The sequence below is a fragment of the Leptopilina heterotoma genome, unplaced genomic scaffold (genome assembly GCF_015476425.1).
Source record: "Leptopilina heterotoma isolate Lh14 unplaced genomic scaffold, ASM1547642v1 Lhet_177, whole genome shotgun sequence".
Classification (NCBI taxonomy): domain Eukaryota; kingdom Metazoa; phylum Arthropoda; class Insecta; order Hymenoptera; family Figitidae; genus Leptopilina; species Leptopilina heterotoma.
Window position 1 is genome coordinate 314014 of NW_025110893.1, and position 16622 is coordinate 330635.

At 31.0% G+C, this 16622-nt stretch overlaps 1 protein-coding gene across 24 annotated transcripts in view; it reads right to left on the reverse strand.

The window, feature by feature from the left end:
• The window catches only part of LOC122499867 (voltage-dependent calcium channel type A subunit alpha-1), a 112901-nt gene that overhangs the window by 58374 nt on the left and 37905 nt on the right, over positions 1–16622 (reverse strand). For 22 of the 24 annotated variants that reach the window (XM_043608412.1, XM_043608411.1, XM_043608425.1 and 19 more), the window contains 14 exons: positions 14728–14831; positions 12218–12373; positions 11708–11928; positions 8355–8458; positions 6637–6752; positions 6106–6165; positions 5634–5735; positions 5152–5364; positions 4651–5078; positions 4095–4417; positions 3623–3742; positions 2654–3217; positions 535–880; positions 170–334 (listed from right to left, as the gene is read on the reverse strand). In XM_043608412.1, coding sequence (XP_043464347.1) covers positions 170–334; positions 535–880; positions 2654–3217; positions 3623–3742; positions 4095–4417; positions 4651–5078; positions 5152–5364; positions 5634–5735; positions 6106–6165; positions 6637–6752; positions 8355–8458; positions 11708–11928; positions 12218–12373; positions 14728–14831 — 3022 coding nt within the window. The remainder of the gene's footprint in view (positions 1–169; positions 335–534; positions 881–2653; positions 3218–3622; positions 3743–4094; positions 4418–4650; positions 5079–5151; positions 5365–5633; positions 5736–6105; positions 6166–6636; positions 6753–8354; positions 8459–11707; positions 11929–12217; positions 12374–14727; positions 14832–16622) is intronic. The other 2 variants (XM_043608414.1, XM_043608434.1) reach the window with 1 other exon arrangement.

Genomic DNA, 16622 nt, shown 5'->3' on the forward strand with positions numbered 1-16622 from the left:
AAGATATTATTGAAATCTGTTAAATAATTATTTGTGCCATATTATTTGATTTGTATAAAAGAATTTAACGAATTTGAAATTATTTAGTATACATCTGTATACTTTTTTTCCGTTTTTAGACATTAATATAAAAAATTTTATTATAATAAATGTATAATGCAATGCTTACCTTCATCATAAGTAATAATGTATTTAGTACAATCAAAATCATGATGAAGTACTCAAAAGGGGTAGACATTACTATCCTCCATATTTTATACTTCATACTGTTACGCTCTTTAGGCATGTACCTCTCCAGTGGACGGGCTTGTATTGTAAAATCTATGCAGGATTTCTGTAAAAAATCAGTGACATTAAATTTTTTTCTTGAGAATCAACTTTTAACCTACTATTGAACATTTTGCTGCCATGCTAGTAAAGTAATTTACTTTTTAAAAATAGTTCATTCTTAATTTTTTACTTTTAGCAAATTTTTTTTATTTTATGTTCGAAGGCACAATTATTTTATTTATTACGAATAAAAAAAATGTTTACCTGATTTTTATCAATTTCTCCATCCTGTAATTCTGCTTCACCCTGTTCCTGGAAAGTGATGATGATCAAGGCCACGAAGATGTTGACGAAGAAGAATGGAAATACAACAAAATATACAATGTAGAATATAGACATTTCTATTCGAAAATTTTGGATAGGACCTCGATCTTCGTACGTTGCAGCCATTGAATTTTGCAGGATTTGGGGCCAGCCCTCCCCTGTTTGTACAGCAAATAATGTCAACATCGCTGCCATAACATTATCGTAATGAAAACTTTGTGTAAGCCATTCTCGGTCTTTTGCTTCAGGAATCATTCGATCATCTTCGAATACAAAGAATTGACCCCTATAAAAACAAAGAATTTATTAACATTCTCAGAAAAAAAGGTAAAGAAAAATGTTTTCTTAATTCCATATAACAATCATTGATTCAACTAAAATGAATTTAGGTTGAGTCCAATTTGTTGCCCATATGTATAATCGAGAATATTGTACGAGAAACGCCTTTATCCAGATACAAATGATTCGTGCGAAAATCGTTGGCCAGTTCTAAACTATGAATAGCTACAAAACTATATAAGATTTTTGGGTTGGTAAAGAATACTAAATCGTTTACCATGTTCAAAGTCTAAGGGCGTTTCTCCTATAATATTTTTATAATACTTATAATTCGATGGCTCATTGTCAAAATCGACAACATTATTTGTCACAATAATTATGAATTCTTTCGGCCATTATCTAGGATCCGACATTTAATGTTTACTGATTGTGAAATAGTGAAAAATAGGATGAAGAGAGACACTGATGTGCGAGAGTTTTAATAATTTTAAAATTAATTATTATAATTATTCATAATTAGGATCCCATAAAGGATGTATAGCAGAATTCTTGACATTAATGATAGTATATAGTATTATGACTGCATGCCTGATGGCTATGATGAATGTAATGATTACAAAGCCCCACAAAAAAGTATCATGCACGGCAGAGCACAGTACCCTATCTCATGAATTTTGGTGCTCTGAACACGAACCCGATGTCAGATTTCCTCCATCAGGTCAGGATTTTTTCTATCTTCAAAAAACATGTCAGATTTTACCTTAAAATCTAAACTTATTAAATATTGCATCCACAGAACGACTTGAAATTAGGAGTACTCGCATTTGCCTGGACCACCCGTCTAATGGGTTTTCTAGCCAGTGATATACCATAAGTTTTTTTAGAATGTTATGAAACTTGATATCCACTAATTTTTAGAGTTGATGAATTCCAAAATGTTTGAAAAGTTTGTTGGTAAACAGTAATGCAGCAGGAACTGCAAAGTTTTAGTAGCCTGAATGCTGAAATTAAAATTTATCTATTGAGACATTAGGGTGTTAGGATGATGCCCTAGTGTATCCGACGAGGAATTGACATTATCCTCGTCAAAGTCGAAAAGCTCTCATACTTAAACTTAGGGAGGTATGAGAGTTATCGCACCTCTAGGACAGTGGACTCGCCTGTGACCGGACCAGAATCTCTAACATACGGGTTTTTCTCTAAATACCATGGCTTTCAAAAATCAAAACAATAATAAAAAAAACTTCAAACGCTTTAAAAGTTAATTTTAGAGTGAAGGGTCCAGATGATGGTCTAAAAGGTATCGAACCTGGGTCCTCTTGTTTATTTTATTCATAAATGACATAAGTATATTTTCAAATCTTGTAAATTCTTTCTCTTTGCAGATGATTTAAAGATTTATAAAACTATTAACTCAAATACAGATCACATTGATCTTCAATCTGACTTAGATTCTCTGCAAGATTGGTTTTCTCAAAATAAAATTTTTCTAAATATTAATAAATGTTCAGTAATTTCTTTCTCTAAAAAAATACTTGTTATAAACTACACTTATGTTGTTGGCAACATTGTATTAGGTACATCGATTAATACAGGTTCGAGATCTGGGGATAGGGTACTGTGGTCAGTCGCGCAGGATATTCATGCCTGAGTACATCGCATTGACATTTTTATGAATAATTTTTATGCGTTCTCATTGCTGCGTCTATGTTTAGAGTGAGCCAGTTTTGAACTGTTAATATACATACTTAAAAATAAAAAGTGTTTTAATTATACTTACTGACATTCCGCCTTTGTGTATTTACTTTCGTCTGTACAGTAAAAGAATTTTCCGTTAAATAGCTGCACTGCGATCACAGCAAAGATGAATTGAAATAATATGTACACTATGAGAATGTTAATGACATTTTTTAAACTATTTACCACACAATCGAACACAGCTTTAAGTTTCGGCACTCGTTTTATAGTTTTAAGAGGTCTTAGTACTCGAAGCACACGCAATGATTTTATAGTCGATAGATTTTGACCCGCTGAACTACCAGTCATGTCAAACGCGAAAGACACCGCCGCGCATATAACAACAATTGCATCCATGACGTTCCAAAACTCTCGTAGGTACGACCCTGGATGAAGAATTACTCCTAAATCGATAACCTTAAGGATCATCTCTATCGTGAAAACTCCAGTAAAAGCGTAATCAAAGTAATTGAGTATTGTATTCCTCTGAGAGTCGTCATCTACTGGATCTTCGGCAGCCAACGCCATACTCGAAAGCGTAATCACGACCATAATAAAGAAGTCAAAGTATCTCAGATTTACTACCCAATGTGCTCCTCTTCTTACGCTGAAACATAAATGAAAAATTTATTATTCTCTTGAACCGTTTCACATGTATATTGAAGTCAACCCTCCTAAGTTTTACTTTTCTTAGAATCCCCAGATTTTTATTGAAACATTGAATATTCTTGTTTAGAGACATCTAAACTTTCATTAAACACAACAGTTTTTAAAGAAACATGACATAAACATTTTTTTGTAACCCAATGTAATTATTAATTACATTACAAATGTAATTTTATAACATTTCATTTTAAAAAACAGAAAAATAAAGAATTATATTTGCAAGTTGTCAACAACCACATAGTCTTGTCGAACTTTGTTCTGTGTCAGTTTTACAGGCAGTACTATTTTTATATTTTTATTACATGAACATTAATAAAATTTAACAATAAATAATAAATTTACTTACGGGTTTGTAGGAGACAATATAAACATAGACGAATATGGCAGCATTGGTTTTGGTCCCGTATCATCGTCGTCATTTTGTTTTTTTTCTTCGGAAATTTGTTTACCAGTATTTCCACTTTTACTGTTAAGCAAACAAAAATAGAATGTTATGTTTTTAATCAGAAAACACACTTTACTGTACAGTTAATAAGGGTAATTCTCAAAAACAAAGTCAAATTGACTTTCCAGTTGGTACTAGAAGATATGACCCCCTTCTAACTAGGGTTGGATCATAACATTTTGCTAAAAAATTGAAATTCATGGGTATGTATACGAAAGGGCTTGTCCCGTTTATTACGAATAATTAAATGAATAAACTGTTTCAATTTTACCACAAAGTAGATAAAAAGTTAACACATATTTTATTCTTCTATAGAATCACCCTTGTTAAAAATATTTGAAAAACGTGACGATTATAATAAAACAAAACTTACAAGTTTTGCGACGGACTGGGTGGAGAGATTTCGACTTTTGGGTTAGTTCCGTCTCCTGGCATTTGTAGAGCCTCCATTTCCTTTTCAAGTTCTTGTTTCTGTTTCTCCTTGTCTTCTTCCTCTTGTTCTTCTTCAGCAGCAGTTAATTCTTGCGCGTTGGCTAAATTGTCAACAGCGATAGCCAAAAATACATTTAGCAGGGTATAGTTACCAAAAAGCACCAGAATGATAAAATAAAGAGAATATATCATTCCCTTTTTATGACCACCTTGAGATTGAATGCCTTGATACATAACTTCATTCCAGTCTTCACCAGTCAAAATCTGCCAAGTAAATAGAACGTTAATTTTATATATTAGATGAATTTATTTCAATTCTTTGAACCTACAATCTAATTTTACCAAACTGTCACAGATTCGTAATCCACAAACCCCAAAAACCCAGAAAGAATGCATTTTAATCGAATTCGATTCATTTTGAATTTTTCGTACACCGCATTAGACTTAGTAACAATTTTGGTAAATGTTGCTAGAGAATTTTGATTTTGAATACGTACTTGGAAGACAGTGAGTAGTGCAATGGGGAAAGTGTTGAAATTCGTAGGCGGCGTTCCACTATCGAAGTTGAATTGTCCACCAAAAAGCTGCATACCAAGAAGGGCGAATATGAGAATAAATAGGAAGAGCAGAAAGAGGAGAGACAAAATGCTGCGCATTGAATTGAGCAGTGAAATCACAAGGTTCCTAAGGCTGGCCCAGTACTTAGTTACTTTAAATATTCTTAGGAGTCGAAGGGCACGAAGGACGGAGAAACCGAACGAGCCAGATTTTACAGCAGACCATATCACCTCAAATATGGATCCCGAAATGACAACGCAGTCAAATCGGTTGAAGCTCGACTCGAAATAATTGCGTGGCCCGAGTGCGTACATTTTGACGAACATTTCAAACATGAAAAGGCCTAGGAATACAAACTCCGCAATATCTGAAACAATAAATGTAATGTAATTCCAAAGAGGGTTTAACATAGTATAAAGAAATTTGGATCCAAGACTTACATAGAAAATCAGTAAGCCATTCAGGCTGATCGTAATGTTCGACTGCTACACATGCTGTATTGAAAAAGACTAATACAATGACAAACCAGTAGAACCCCTGGGTTTTAACTGTATGTCTTATCCAAAACCTAAATCTTTTCTCAGCTCGCCAGAATTCCAAACAGGCACCTTTATTTTTCACTTTTGACTTCAGATAGGAAGTTCTCGTAAATCCTGTAATAAAATATATTGATATTATAAAATTGTTACAGTTTATGGAATGAATGTAATGATACAAACAGTATATCAGAGACTGCAACCTTCATTCAAAGTCAGACTACATTCCGATTTATTAAGTAACAATTTTTATCTATAATGATCTAGAGATATTTCTACTTGAATTTGAAATATTATCAGAATTTTGAACAATAACTTTATTTTAGACATAAAATTTGGAATAACATTTACTACATTTGAACAATTGAATAAAAAATATACTTTACCATCTTCTGGATCATCGTCACCATCTTCTTCTTCCGTATCTGTGCTTTTGCTCTTTCCAAGATTTTTAAGTTTTCTTCTTTTCGCAGCATTTCTTCTCCTGGCTAAAATAATAATAAATATATTAAAAACTTTGAAATTACAGATAAAAATTATATATATATATATATATAAAATACAGGGTCAGTCGTGAAATTCCAATTAGCAATAACATTATACAGCCGATTGCACAAAATTAGGATAAAATTACAATTTTTTGTTAAACGTTTGTTGCGTATGATACACTGACAACTTTAGTTTTAAATTTGAAGATAGTACCGTTCCAAAATATTTTTTATTTATTTATCATCGAAAATTTGTATGGTGTCATATTAATTTTTAAGACAAATTTCAGCGCTACAAACGATAATTAATTTCTGATTATCAGCTGCATGGTGCAATCTTTTTAATAAATAATAGGATTTTTTATAATACCTTCTATTATGTGCATTTTTTCCTCTTCTGTTGTTCTTTCTTCGGCGAGAATAACTTCCTCTATAAAACATTTCATAATTGCTTAGTCTTTAAATTATTTTACACATACACAACTTACACTAAAATTCATATTTATCTTTATTCATCTATATACAGCATCTCTCAAATAATCATTATTTTTACAATTTAAAAACAGTTAGAAAGAGAATTTTTTTAAATTTATTGCTTCTAATTTAATAACATTGTTTGAAAATTAAAATTGGATCCAAAATGTTTTAAAATTTTGAATTTTTTTCGCTTTTAAAAGAGATGCTATATTCTGTAGAAAAAAACAAGAGATCAAAATGCGAGGATAAAACAAAAATTTTTAACTTCAATGTAGGCTGAGTTTCAAAGAATTAGTATAATTTATAATCTAGTCAAATTATTTTGAGAGACACTTATTTGTTTTTTAGGATATCCTTTTTAGGATAGGAGCTATAATGAAAAAGGGAATAAGTAAAAGCATTATTTTCGAGCAGCTTCTCTAACCTGCTTTACAAATCCATTCAACATAGCCATTGAGTTCTCGTTCTAGTTGTTGTTGCCTTCGTAACTTCAAAAATGTTTGACGATTTTCCACTTTTTCTCTCTCCTTTGCAAACTCTCTACAAGCGACATTAAAATAGGGTCATAGCATGATTACCAGTAATTAGGAAATTATTGCTTAAGAGGTTCACAAAAATTACATATTTTATAAACTTCTACTATCATTTCTAGCTTTGAATTTTTAGCTTACTTCCTACTATCACATTTTCCGTGTGAATTTAAATTAAACCTTCTTTAAAAGTCACACAGACGTTGGTAGGACCTTATGAATAACCTTATGAATAATAAAATAAAAAATTTTAATTCAAAAACAATATTTCTTTAAACAAACTACAATACATAGATGATTCTTCGCGTAGCGTAAAATTTAATATTCATCGTGTTTTTTAAGAAATCAGTATGCAAATAAATTTCAGTAATTGTAATAACTTAACCGTCTTCTACGTGGAGAATCATCCATTTGACAATAGGCGATTATTATGAGGGCCTTAAAAAAGCATAAGTAATAGTTTGATTTACACATTACTACAACTCTTGTCAAATAGCGAACACTATACCGACTCAAAGCAAGACATTATTCGTACTAATTTGAAATTAGTTTGCTTGATAAACACTTTATTCCAAACTAATTTTAACAATAATATAGAGTTCGTTAATCCGACAGAAACATTTTTTTACAATTTAGTTAATATTTAGCATTATCAAAATCTACTAGATGGATTTATCAAGAAGATTTTTAACCTGCTTGAGTAATCCACTTTAAGTATGAACTGAATGCAGTCGTGAAGAGATGTTTTCTTTTCTGTTTGTGAAATTCAGCTCGCCTTTCAACGCGCGTTCTTTCATTAGAAAATTCCCTACCAAAATAAAAAGTTTCTAATCCATGTTTTCATATAATATTCTTTTAAAGACATAAGTTAGCTATCATTTTTGCAAAGAAGTATATTTTTATTTTAAACGAATTTGCAATTTTTTATGTATAAATACAATGAGGTTAAAGTTAGATCTTCAGGTAAGAATTTTGTCACTTTAATTACAGTTAGTCAATTTATTAATTAGTTTATTAATGACTAAAATTGGGGTCAGCAAAGTTCCATATCAGACTAATTTATTAATTCATAATATAATTCATAATCTGCAGCAAAATTTATTTTAGGAACCAAAAGATTCCATATCATCCATTACCATCGATAGAAGAATGATTTCTGGATGAGCAAAGAAAGCATTTGGTTGGATAACCTTATGAACTACAACCAGGACTTTTCTAGGTTACTTTATAAATTTTTTAATGTTAGAAATGATAGCAAAAATTGTAACAATATTTCTAATATTGTACATTTTATTTGCGGTCCTTTAATTTTAATTTAAAGAAAAAATCACCTTCTGGGTCATGTCAGTGCCCTTTATAGACCTGAATTAAACCCTATTGGGCTGTGCGTTTCATCTTCAACTTGCCCTGATTAAAGTTTATATATTTCAATCAGGAACTGATTGAACCCATGAAAAAATTTCCCACGGATTAACTTGTAGGGTATAAAAGGTGAAAAATTCTTCTTTTTAGAAATTAGACTAGTAAAAAAATTTTTTTTTTCCTTTTTCCTGTACCCTGGGATTCGTAGTGATGGTAAAATTCAATGTCAGAAAATAAGAGAGAAACTTACCCACTCAAAACACCAAGAACTAAATTCAGCATGAAGAAAGATCCAATGACGATCAAAGGAATAAAGTAAATCCAGTTGAAAGTGCTACCAAGAGCGTCATTTGTCTGTAAAATTGATTAGTTGGTGAAATTTAATTTATATTTTTTTACAAATAATGCACATCACACGTAGGCATGAACACCAGTTAAGCAAAAATTAGATGAAATTGTCCAACGACATTTAAAAAACACTTAAACAGAAAAAAGTTAATTTAATAGAAATTAACTTTCTTTATTATAAGAAAGTTTATATAGCTTAAAAGATGTTGTAAATTTTTTAGGCAAATAAGGATAAGGCAAGTTGTAATACAAATTATTTATTAGAAATTTGCATATAGAATAAATTTATGAAAGCTTTTATTTTAAGAAAAATAATTTGAATGCTTTAAATTTTAATTTGAAAGTTTATTGCTTGCATTTCTTACTCAAGCGTTTTAAGATTTTAGATTACGAAATTAAAAAATGAAAACTGTAAATAACGTGAAAATTCTTTGTTTTATAGGTACTTAATATTTAAAAAAAAAGAAACATTTTCTTGAATAAGAATGATTTACATATATACATAAAGAAACGCATATAACAACAATGGAAAACTTTAAATCCATTTAATATTTTAAATGCAAATTTTTGACATCTTTTTCTATCAAATAATATAAAGAAACAAAATTTGATTTTTTACCTAAAAAATGTACAAAATTCTTTATAAACTATTTGAATAATAGTGACACTTTATGTTAAAAGAGACTTTAACTGCGATAGGAGAATTTTTCAGGATGTATATCACAAGTTGAGTTCATAAGAAAGTTAAAAACTTAACTAAGTTCTCAACTAATCTAGAATCTACCTGGGATAGATTGATAGGTAATCCGGTTTTGTTTCCTAAAAGTTACTTGATAATTTTTTGAAAACCAGAAATTAATAGGTAAATGTAATATTTTAGTATTCAATTTTATTACTAATTAAAGTTTTATATTGTCTAATAAGTTTCAATTCTTTTTTAAAATTTTTTTCTTGATAAAGTCAACAAATTTCATGAAAAATGTATAAATAGGAATGTTTATTCGAAATTTAGTAGAATGTTATTAATTTTTGAAGAAATACCTTTGAACTCTTTTGGGTAATGAAGTGAAAAAACTAATGAATCAATTTTTTGCAGCTATAATCACTTTTAACGTAAAGCGTCAAATATAAAAATTAGAAATGAAAGTTTTTGGCAGTTGAATAATCAAAATCTTTTAATCCCTCCTTATATACATGAAAATTGAAATTTATGTGCTACTAATAGTGAGAATTTTATTTGCTGATTTTTGAGAATATTCGAGTAGAGTATAATTTTGTTAGGTAATTAGATAAGATTAGGCACTGTTCTTTATACATTATTTTTCAGAAACTATTGAAAAGATAAAGTAACTTAATTTGCTGTTTGCAATATTGACGAAAGTTAACTTTATACTTATTCAGTATTTTCTAATATTGTTAGACATTTTACGATTAGTAAGAGGAAGATTGAAGGATTTTGATTTAAAAAATGAAATGAAGACAATGATTCAACACTTATATAGCTGAAACTGACAGTGTTATACTGAGCAAGGTGAATATATACATCAGTGTTAGCATTTAATAATATCACAAATTTTAACTTTGTATTATTATTGGCTAATTTTTTAATCATGCTTGCACAACAAGTTAAGAATTAAATATAGGTAGTACTGGAATATAAATCAATATACATAAAGAGCACACAAAGTAAAAAAATACAATGAACAGTGTTAGAAAAAATATATCACAACAATTATAGGAATGGAATTATATTGACACTTTCAGAAGGAAATTATGATATTCCACAAAATTTATCCGGTTCCATTTTGAATGATTTCGCTTTTCTTCTGAGAATCTTAATTTTCTTTAATTTATGAAAACATCAAAGGAACACAAAATCTGACCACAATAGTACCTCTAAATATTGACACAATATTGATTATGTCCGGATTGCAAATTTTGCAAAACAATATTAAAGTAATACTGTTCCGAAATATTAAAGCAATATTAGGAAGTATTGCTTTATTTTTTATTAATTTATATCAGCCACGTGTTGCATAAATAATAAAGTTAAGACTATAAAAAAAATGTAATGTTTTATCACGCGACGCATTCCCTTAAAGTAATGAAAGATTATAAATTATAATACTAAAAAAAGACATGAATGAAGTTTCAAAAAATTGCCATGCAATTTTGTAACAATATTACCACGCAATATTACCTTAAAACGAACGTAATCAATGTGTAATATTATGGACAAATATGCTGTTTAGGAATACTTAAAAAATTTTAAGTATTAAGAATTATTTCAAATTTGTTTACTAATAACTTATAGTACCAATGACTGTAATTCAAGAAAAGTTACTGTAACGTAAGTAAAGTAAACTTGGTTTAGGGCAGAGTGGGGCAAAGACGTTTTTTAAAATATCAAACTGTCATTAATTTTAAAAAAATCGCCGTATTAGATGCGCCATTTTGAATTTTTAAAAACTAAGGACATATTTGTAATCAGCGACCCAGAAAACTCCCCAAGTAACAAGTTTCAATCAAATCCGATAAATTTCTGAAAAAAGTGTCCGCCATATTGGATCCGCCATTTTGAATTTTTAAAAACTAAGATCATATTTGTTATCAGCGACCGGACCCCGAAAACCCTCGAGCAACCATTTTTGAGCGATTTTAAAGAGTTTTAAAAATTATCCACCATTTTGGTTCCGCCATTTTTAATTTTTAAACTATAATCAAAATCTATAACTTTAAATTTGTATTAAGCGACCCCAGAAAAATTTAAAAAAGTGTCGTTCAATTTTTTCCCTTGAATTTTGCAATTTTTATTAACGATATTATTTGTCGGTTTGTGAATTTGTTGACTTTCCTCGCTTGTAATTACGCAGCTCAATTGAATTTTCAAAATCGCCCACCTTCTATTAAAAGTACACAAGAGTACGAATTTTAGAAGCAATTATAAATTAAAATTCTTGAAAATCAGTTATTAAAAGGCTAAAATACAATTAAACTGCAATTCAAAATTGTTTTTTAAAAATATTTTTTAACCTTAAAATTTTTAAGTTAGTTAATGACACATAAACAGTCAAATTGGAGGATAAGTGAAATAATTATTAAATTATGGAAATAAAATTTTAAAATTTGAATAAATGTTAAATAATTTTCCAATAAATTTAGAATGTACAATTGATGTTTTTCCAAGCATTCTTCCATAAAACTATACCTTGGAAGTAAAGAGATTAACACTGAGGAACATATATCTTGCATTACCCAGTATAATATGGCAGTCCAACCCTCCATAGTGATACACTGGAAGACGGTGAGCATAGCAAATCCAATGTTGTCAAAACTAGTAATGCCGTTGTTTGGTCCCTCCCAGCGGTCTGCACAAAGCGAAGTACTGAGGTTGCACACGTGAGCACCTAACGGCGCCAAACTGGGTTCGTCAGTATTGCACGGGTTCGGCAGGTCACCTTCTTTTACAATTTGTTCTGTAAAATAAAATTCAACAATTAATAGAATTCAAAAAGAGCATATTTAACCCTTGAAGAAGCAACTAATTTTTCTCATATCTTAAGTGTTAACTAGGGTACCCCAATACGACAAATTTAAATTGTGCTTTTAATGTTAATCACGGCGCTAAAGTTTCGTTCACAATTGACGGCTGGACCATCATTAATTGTAAACCTTATGGAATAACAAATCAAATCTTTATGATACTCTAACAATTACTCAAATTTCTACGACTAATATTGTGTTTGATAGTAAAGCAATACTTACGGATATTTTCTATACTATAGCACGTTTTGTGCAGCGTTCCTGAATAAAACTCGAGGCCGATGATGGCGAATATCACAATGGCGAAAAGAACCAACAATCCAATTTGTAACAAAGGTGCCATTGCCTTGATGATGGATTTGAGTACAACCTGCAGACCTGTTTTAAAAAAGAAAATTTAATTATTCTTTTGTTTGATTTCAATCTACAGACATTTTTTTATTACACTACATGCAAAAGGTCTATCTGCTGATTCTACGGTGCAGTAAGCATTTGTCTCTAATATTGAAAAGCTTCTAAAATTATTAAATTGAATCGATTTCAAAGTGAAGAATATGAAATAATTATTATATTGTTAGAAATAGAAAATAAAATAATAATTTAAAGAATTTAAATTATCAAAGTTTGCTCCTTATTCTAACAGAAACGTTTGCCCTTCGGACTTAGAAAATTGAGGTACATACAATATTCCCCCTAATTAATTATTTATAGAGAATTAATTAGGTGAGAGTATATAGTTGGAAAAGAACTTGTTGTTGAATTATTTTTGGAAATAAAAAAAGAAAGGATAAAATAAGTTAAGGGAGTAAAGTCAATAAAATGTGTTAACAACTAAATATATTATTCACAAAATACAATACTCTTTACTAATTGCTTGTTTCATTCGTACCATAAATAAATTATTCTAGAACATAAATTGCGAATAATAAATTTTATATCTCAATGAAATGAAATAGCAAGGTATATGTAGTTATATGTAATTTGTTCTGTGCCACTGGTAAAAATTTCAGACTAAGTTCGTTCTAATTTAAGAGAAATTATTTTGCTTAAATTTGTAAATTGTACGAAAAAAGTTCGAAATGGATCCGCATGAAACCTTTCTGCAACAATCCGAATACAAAAAAAGAAAAAAAATCAACAATAACTGAGCCTTCCAATCCTAAATATCGCCCGACGCTCGAATGCATGCTCTAATAGCAGTCGGGTATGTATCTGAAACATGAGTAACTTAACATTTGCAAACTAACTAATTAATAACAGTAAAGTAATCAGAAACGCGAGTAATTAACAGTGGATGATCCGTTGTTCATCACCACCTATCTATTGCGACTCTATGCAGTTAACGTTTTCATTTATTTCCGTCTGAATCTGGTGCATTGTCGGTTTCCTATTTTACGGAACTATAGTCTAGAATTCATCCCATGATCTATCGTGACTGACGCGACCAAGACGTGCACTCTGAGGAACTGAATCTGACTTCATTAAGACAGAACCAAAACTCAAATATAGTTTTCTTATCCAGGTAGCATCCTGAGATAAGAACTCATCTCCGTGGCTTAGTCTTTGGTGTAAGAGTCTTTGGGTATAGAAAAATTGCTAAGACCGGGAGAAGGTGTCCACCGGACGCAGTAGATCCTACAGCCAGGTGTACGATCCTTGCTTCAACGATATCGTTCACCTGGAATGAAAGTATTGAGGCATAGGGAGTGAGTTCGTAGCCTCCCTTCCCGAGAAGCTCCTCGAAGCATGTTAGGCAACGAACTGAGGAGTTGGAATCGCGATCGCGCAGCGACGTTTAAAAGGTTCGCTCTTTAGCGGCACGAAGAGAGCGACTTATTCCGGATGAGAAAACCTGACAATAAACTAAGACTATTAAGAAATAGTTTTTAATTAACTACTACAGAAAATGGATTATTTGCTGTCTTGAACAGACTAATTTAACATTCACTATTTGCACACAATCGGAATTACTCTGGATCAGACCAGTCTAGTTTTGGATTCACTAGCTATTCACAAATAGTATCGATTTGTGCCTTAACCGGAATAATAGGTGACAAAAACTTGACCTTAAACTGCATTGTTTCGGACTAATCCGCCATTAGTCATCAAACTGATTAGAAATCTGTCTGAAATTTTAACTAGGGATCACAATGTCAAATGTAATTTTAATAATTGGTTAGTAGGATTTAACGATATTTATTTTTATTAGAATTAGAAACTGAAATTACTCTGAACGAATAGCTTTTCTGAATTTGTGTTCCTAATTAAATTAATAATTATTATTAATGTTTCCGTTAATGGCTGATGTTGAAACAAAAAATTCTCGATTCAGGATGGATATTTCCTGTGATGTAATATTAAAATGGCGTTATGTGTAAAAATAACACTTTTCAAATCGATTCTTTAAAATCTGTTACGCTTTTGCTTATTAATTTGTTTTTTGCAAATAATTTGCATTACAATTTCTCATACAGCAATTAAACTTCCAGCAATATCTTAATGTTTTAGTAATGATCGTAATGATATTTTTTGAATACTGTGAATATTGTTGTGAGTTCAAGTGCTCTGAGAGTTTTTAGTTACTATATATGGCGTGTAAAATAAAAAAATGCTTTATATGTGCTTGTTACACAAGAAAACTTGTGTTTGCATTTTTTGTAAATATACCTTTAGTTTGCCTCTTTTCATTGATCTTCTTTTTGATAATTAATAATAAATGGAATTTTACTCACTCGGTATGCCGGAGACTAGTTTGAGCGGTCGCAACACGCGTATTGCACGTAACGTTCGTAGATCCATATCCAGATTTATGCCATGTGGGAACGCCGTGATGAACCTGTCCCAAACACACACGCCGCTACATTTTACTACTTACTACTCTATTAAACTACACATCTACAAGTAAATTAATTTATACTAATCTACTAATAACGACTAGTTCGTCTAGTCTAATATATATATTATCGTTAGAACAAGAATTATTGCAGTTATTAAGCTTTTGGAATATTTTTCATTTAAACTGTGGCTTTTAATTATTACTTTAGATAAATAATTGATTGCACCATAATACATACAATTCTAATTTATTTTTTTAAACAACTATATTTTTTGAAATTTGTTTATCCCAATAGCACAACATGTGGCAACAATATTGCAAAGAAATATTTGGAATAATTCCATGATACTGTGCATAATAACTTTTACTGCAAATCGTTTTACTCTGGACTGATAAAAGGATTTCTGTCAAAATGTTTCTAGTTTATGATATGTATATGAATACATTCGTATGTCACGAACTAAGAATATTTGATAGAAATGACATGATTTCTCAAAATTCCGCCAAACCGGAAGGACAGCATTAAAGTATCTGAGTGTACGTAGTAGTTCACTAACTTGTAATTAATTGCGTATGACAAGAGCGCATGACCTGAGTGTCAGTTACTAAACAATTTCGTGAGGTTTTTGATAGATTGAAAAATCGTGGGGTTAACAACATAATTCGTCGACCCCATGGTTCAAGTGCTGCTTAGGTTTATTCTACGCCACCTCAGTAACCTTGCAATTAAGAGGGAACTTTAATTTTTACAAGATCACAAATTTACTACCCCAATATGAAAATTATATTCTCGCAGCTAACTTGATTTACCTCTAAAATTAGAATACTGATATGTTCAGTTCAGGGTACTTTAATGTTTACTTTTATCGAGGAAGAACCCTGTAATAAACGATGCTGTCAACTATCTTTTAAAACTAGCTGAATTTCATTCTATTTAATCCCAAAGGCACCCAGTGAACAAAGAGAATGTCTTCCAGTCTTAAATTCCTGAGATATACTTCGACGAATTCAAGACTGGTCGCGCGGGAATCATATACATTAATTTAGGTATTAAAAGCCCCTACTTTCCTAGGATGACACATAGAATCTCGTACCTAGGAATAGTTGCAAGATTTCTCTGTGATGGTGAGTTTTTAATTTTCCGAGCAGAGAAGCTCCTTAAATCAGGAATACCATCATCGTCAGCAGGAAAGTGAATTGAGGTACTCTTCCTCTTCCTCGACGGGGAGGACACTCGCTTAGCTTGTATTTAAGACAGTACTGGTAACAACCAGCTTCTAGCGAGTCGCTGGATAGTAGGAAGCAAAAGGCGCGTTATGGGTCACATGGTAGATCTGCCTTCGCGTCGACTTTTCACTGGGGTTCTACATGAAAGCAGAATCGTGAGTCGCAGCGAATGTCGTACCCCTACCATTCCATCTACCCAATGCTTTCCCCTCATGACATCACAACAGGGGAATGCATTGACTAGATGGAATGATGAGGATACGACATTTGCAGCGACTCACGATTCCGCTAAAATGTAGAATTCTAGCTACGCGAGCCTTGTTTAATGTTATGAGTATACTACGTTTTTCTATATTCTAACTCACACAATATTATACCCCATTTACAGTAACTGTTTCCAGAAGCGGATCCAGCATTTACAATAGGGGGTTGTCAGCTTATATAAATATTTCAGAATTGGGGATGTCAGCGAATATAGGTATATAAATATATAACAACATTAAATTGAGTGTGTTAGCGATTCTCTTCAAAAATTTTCTCTTCAGGTGGTTCCGGCCCAAAGGA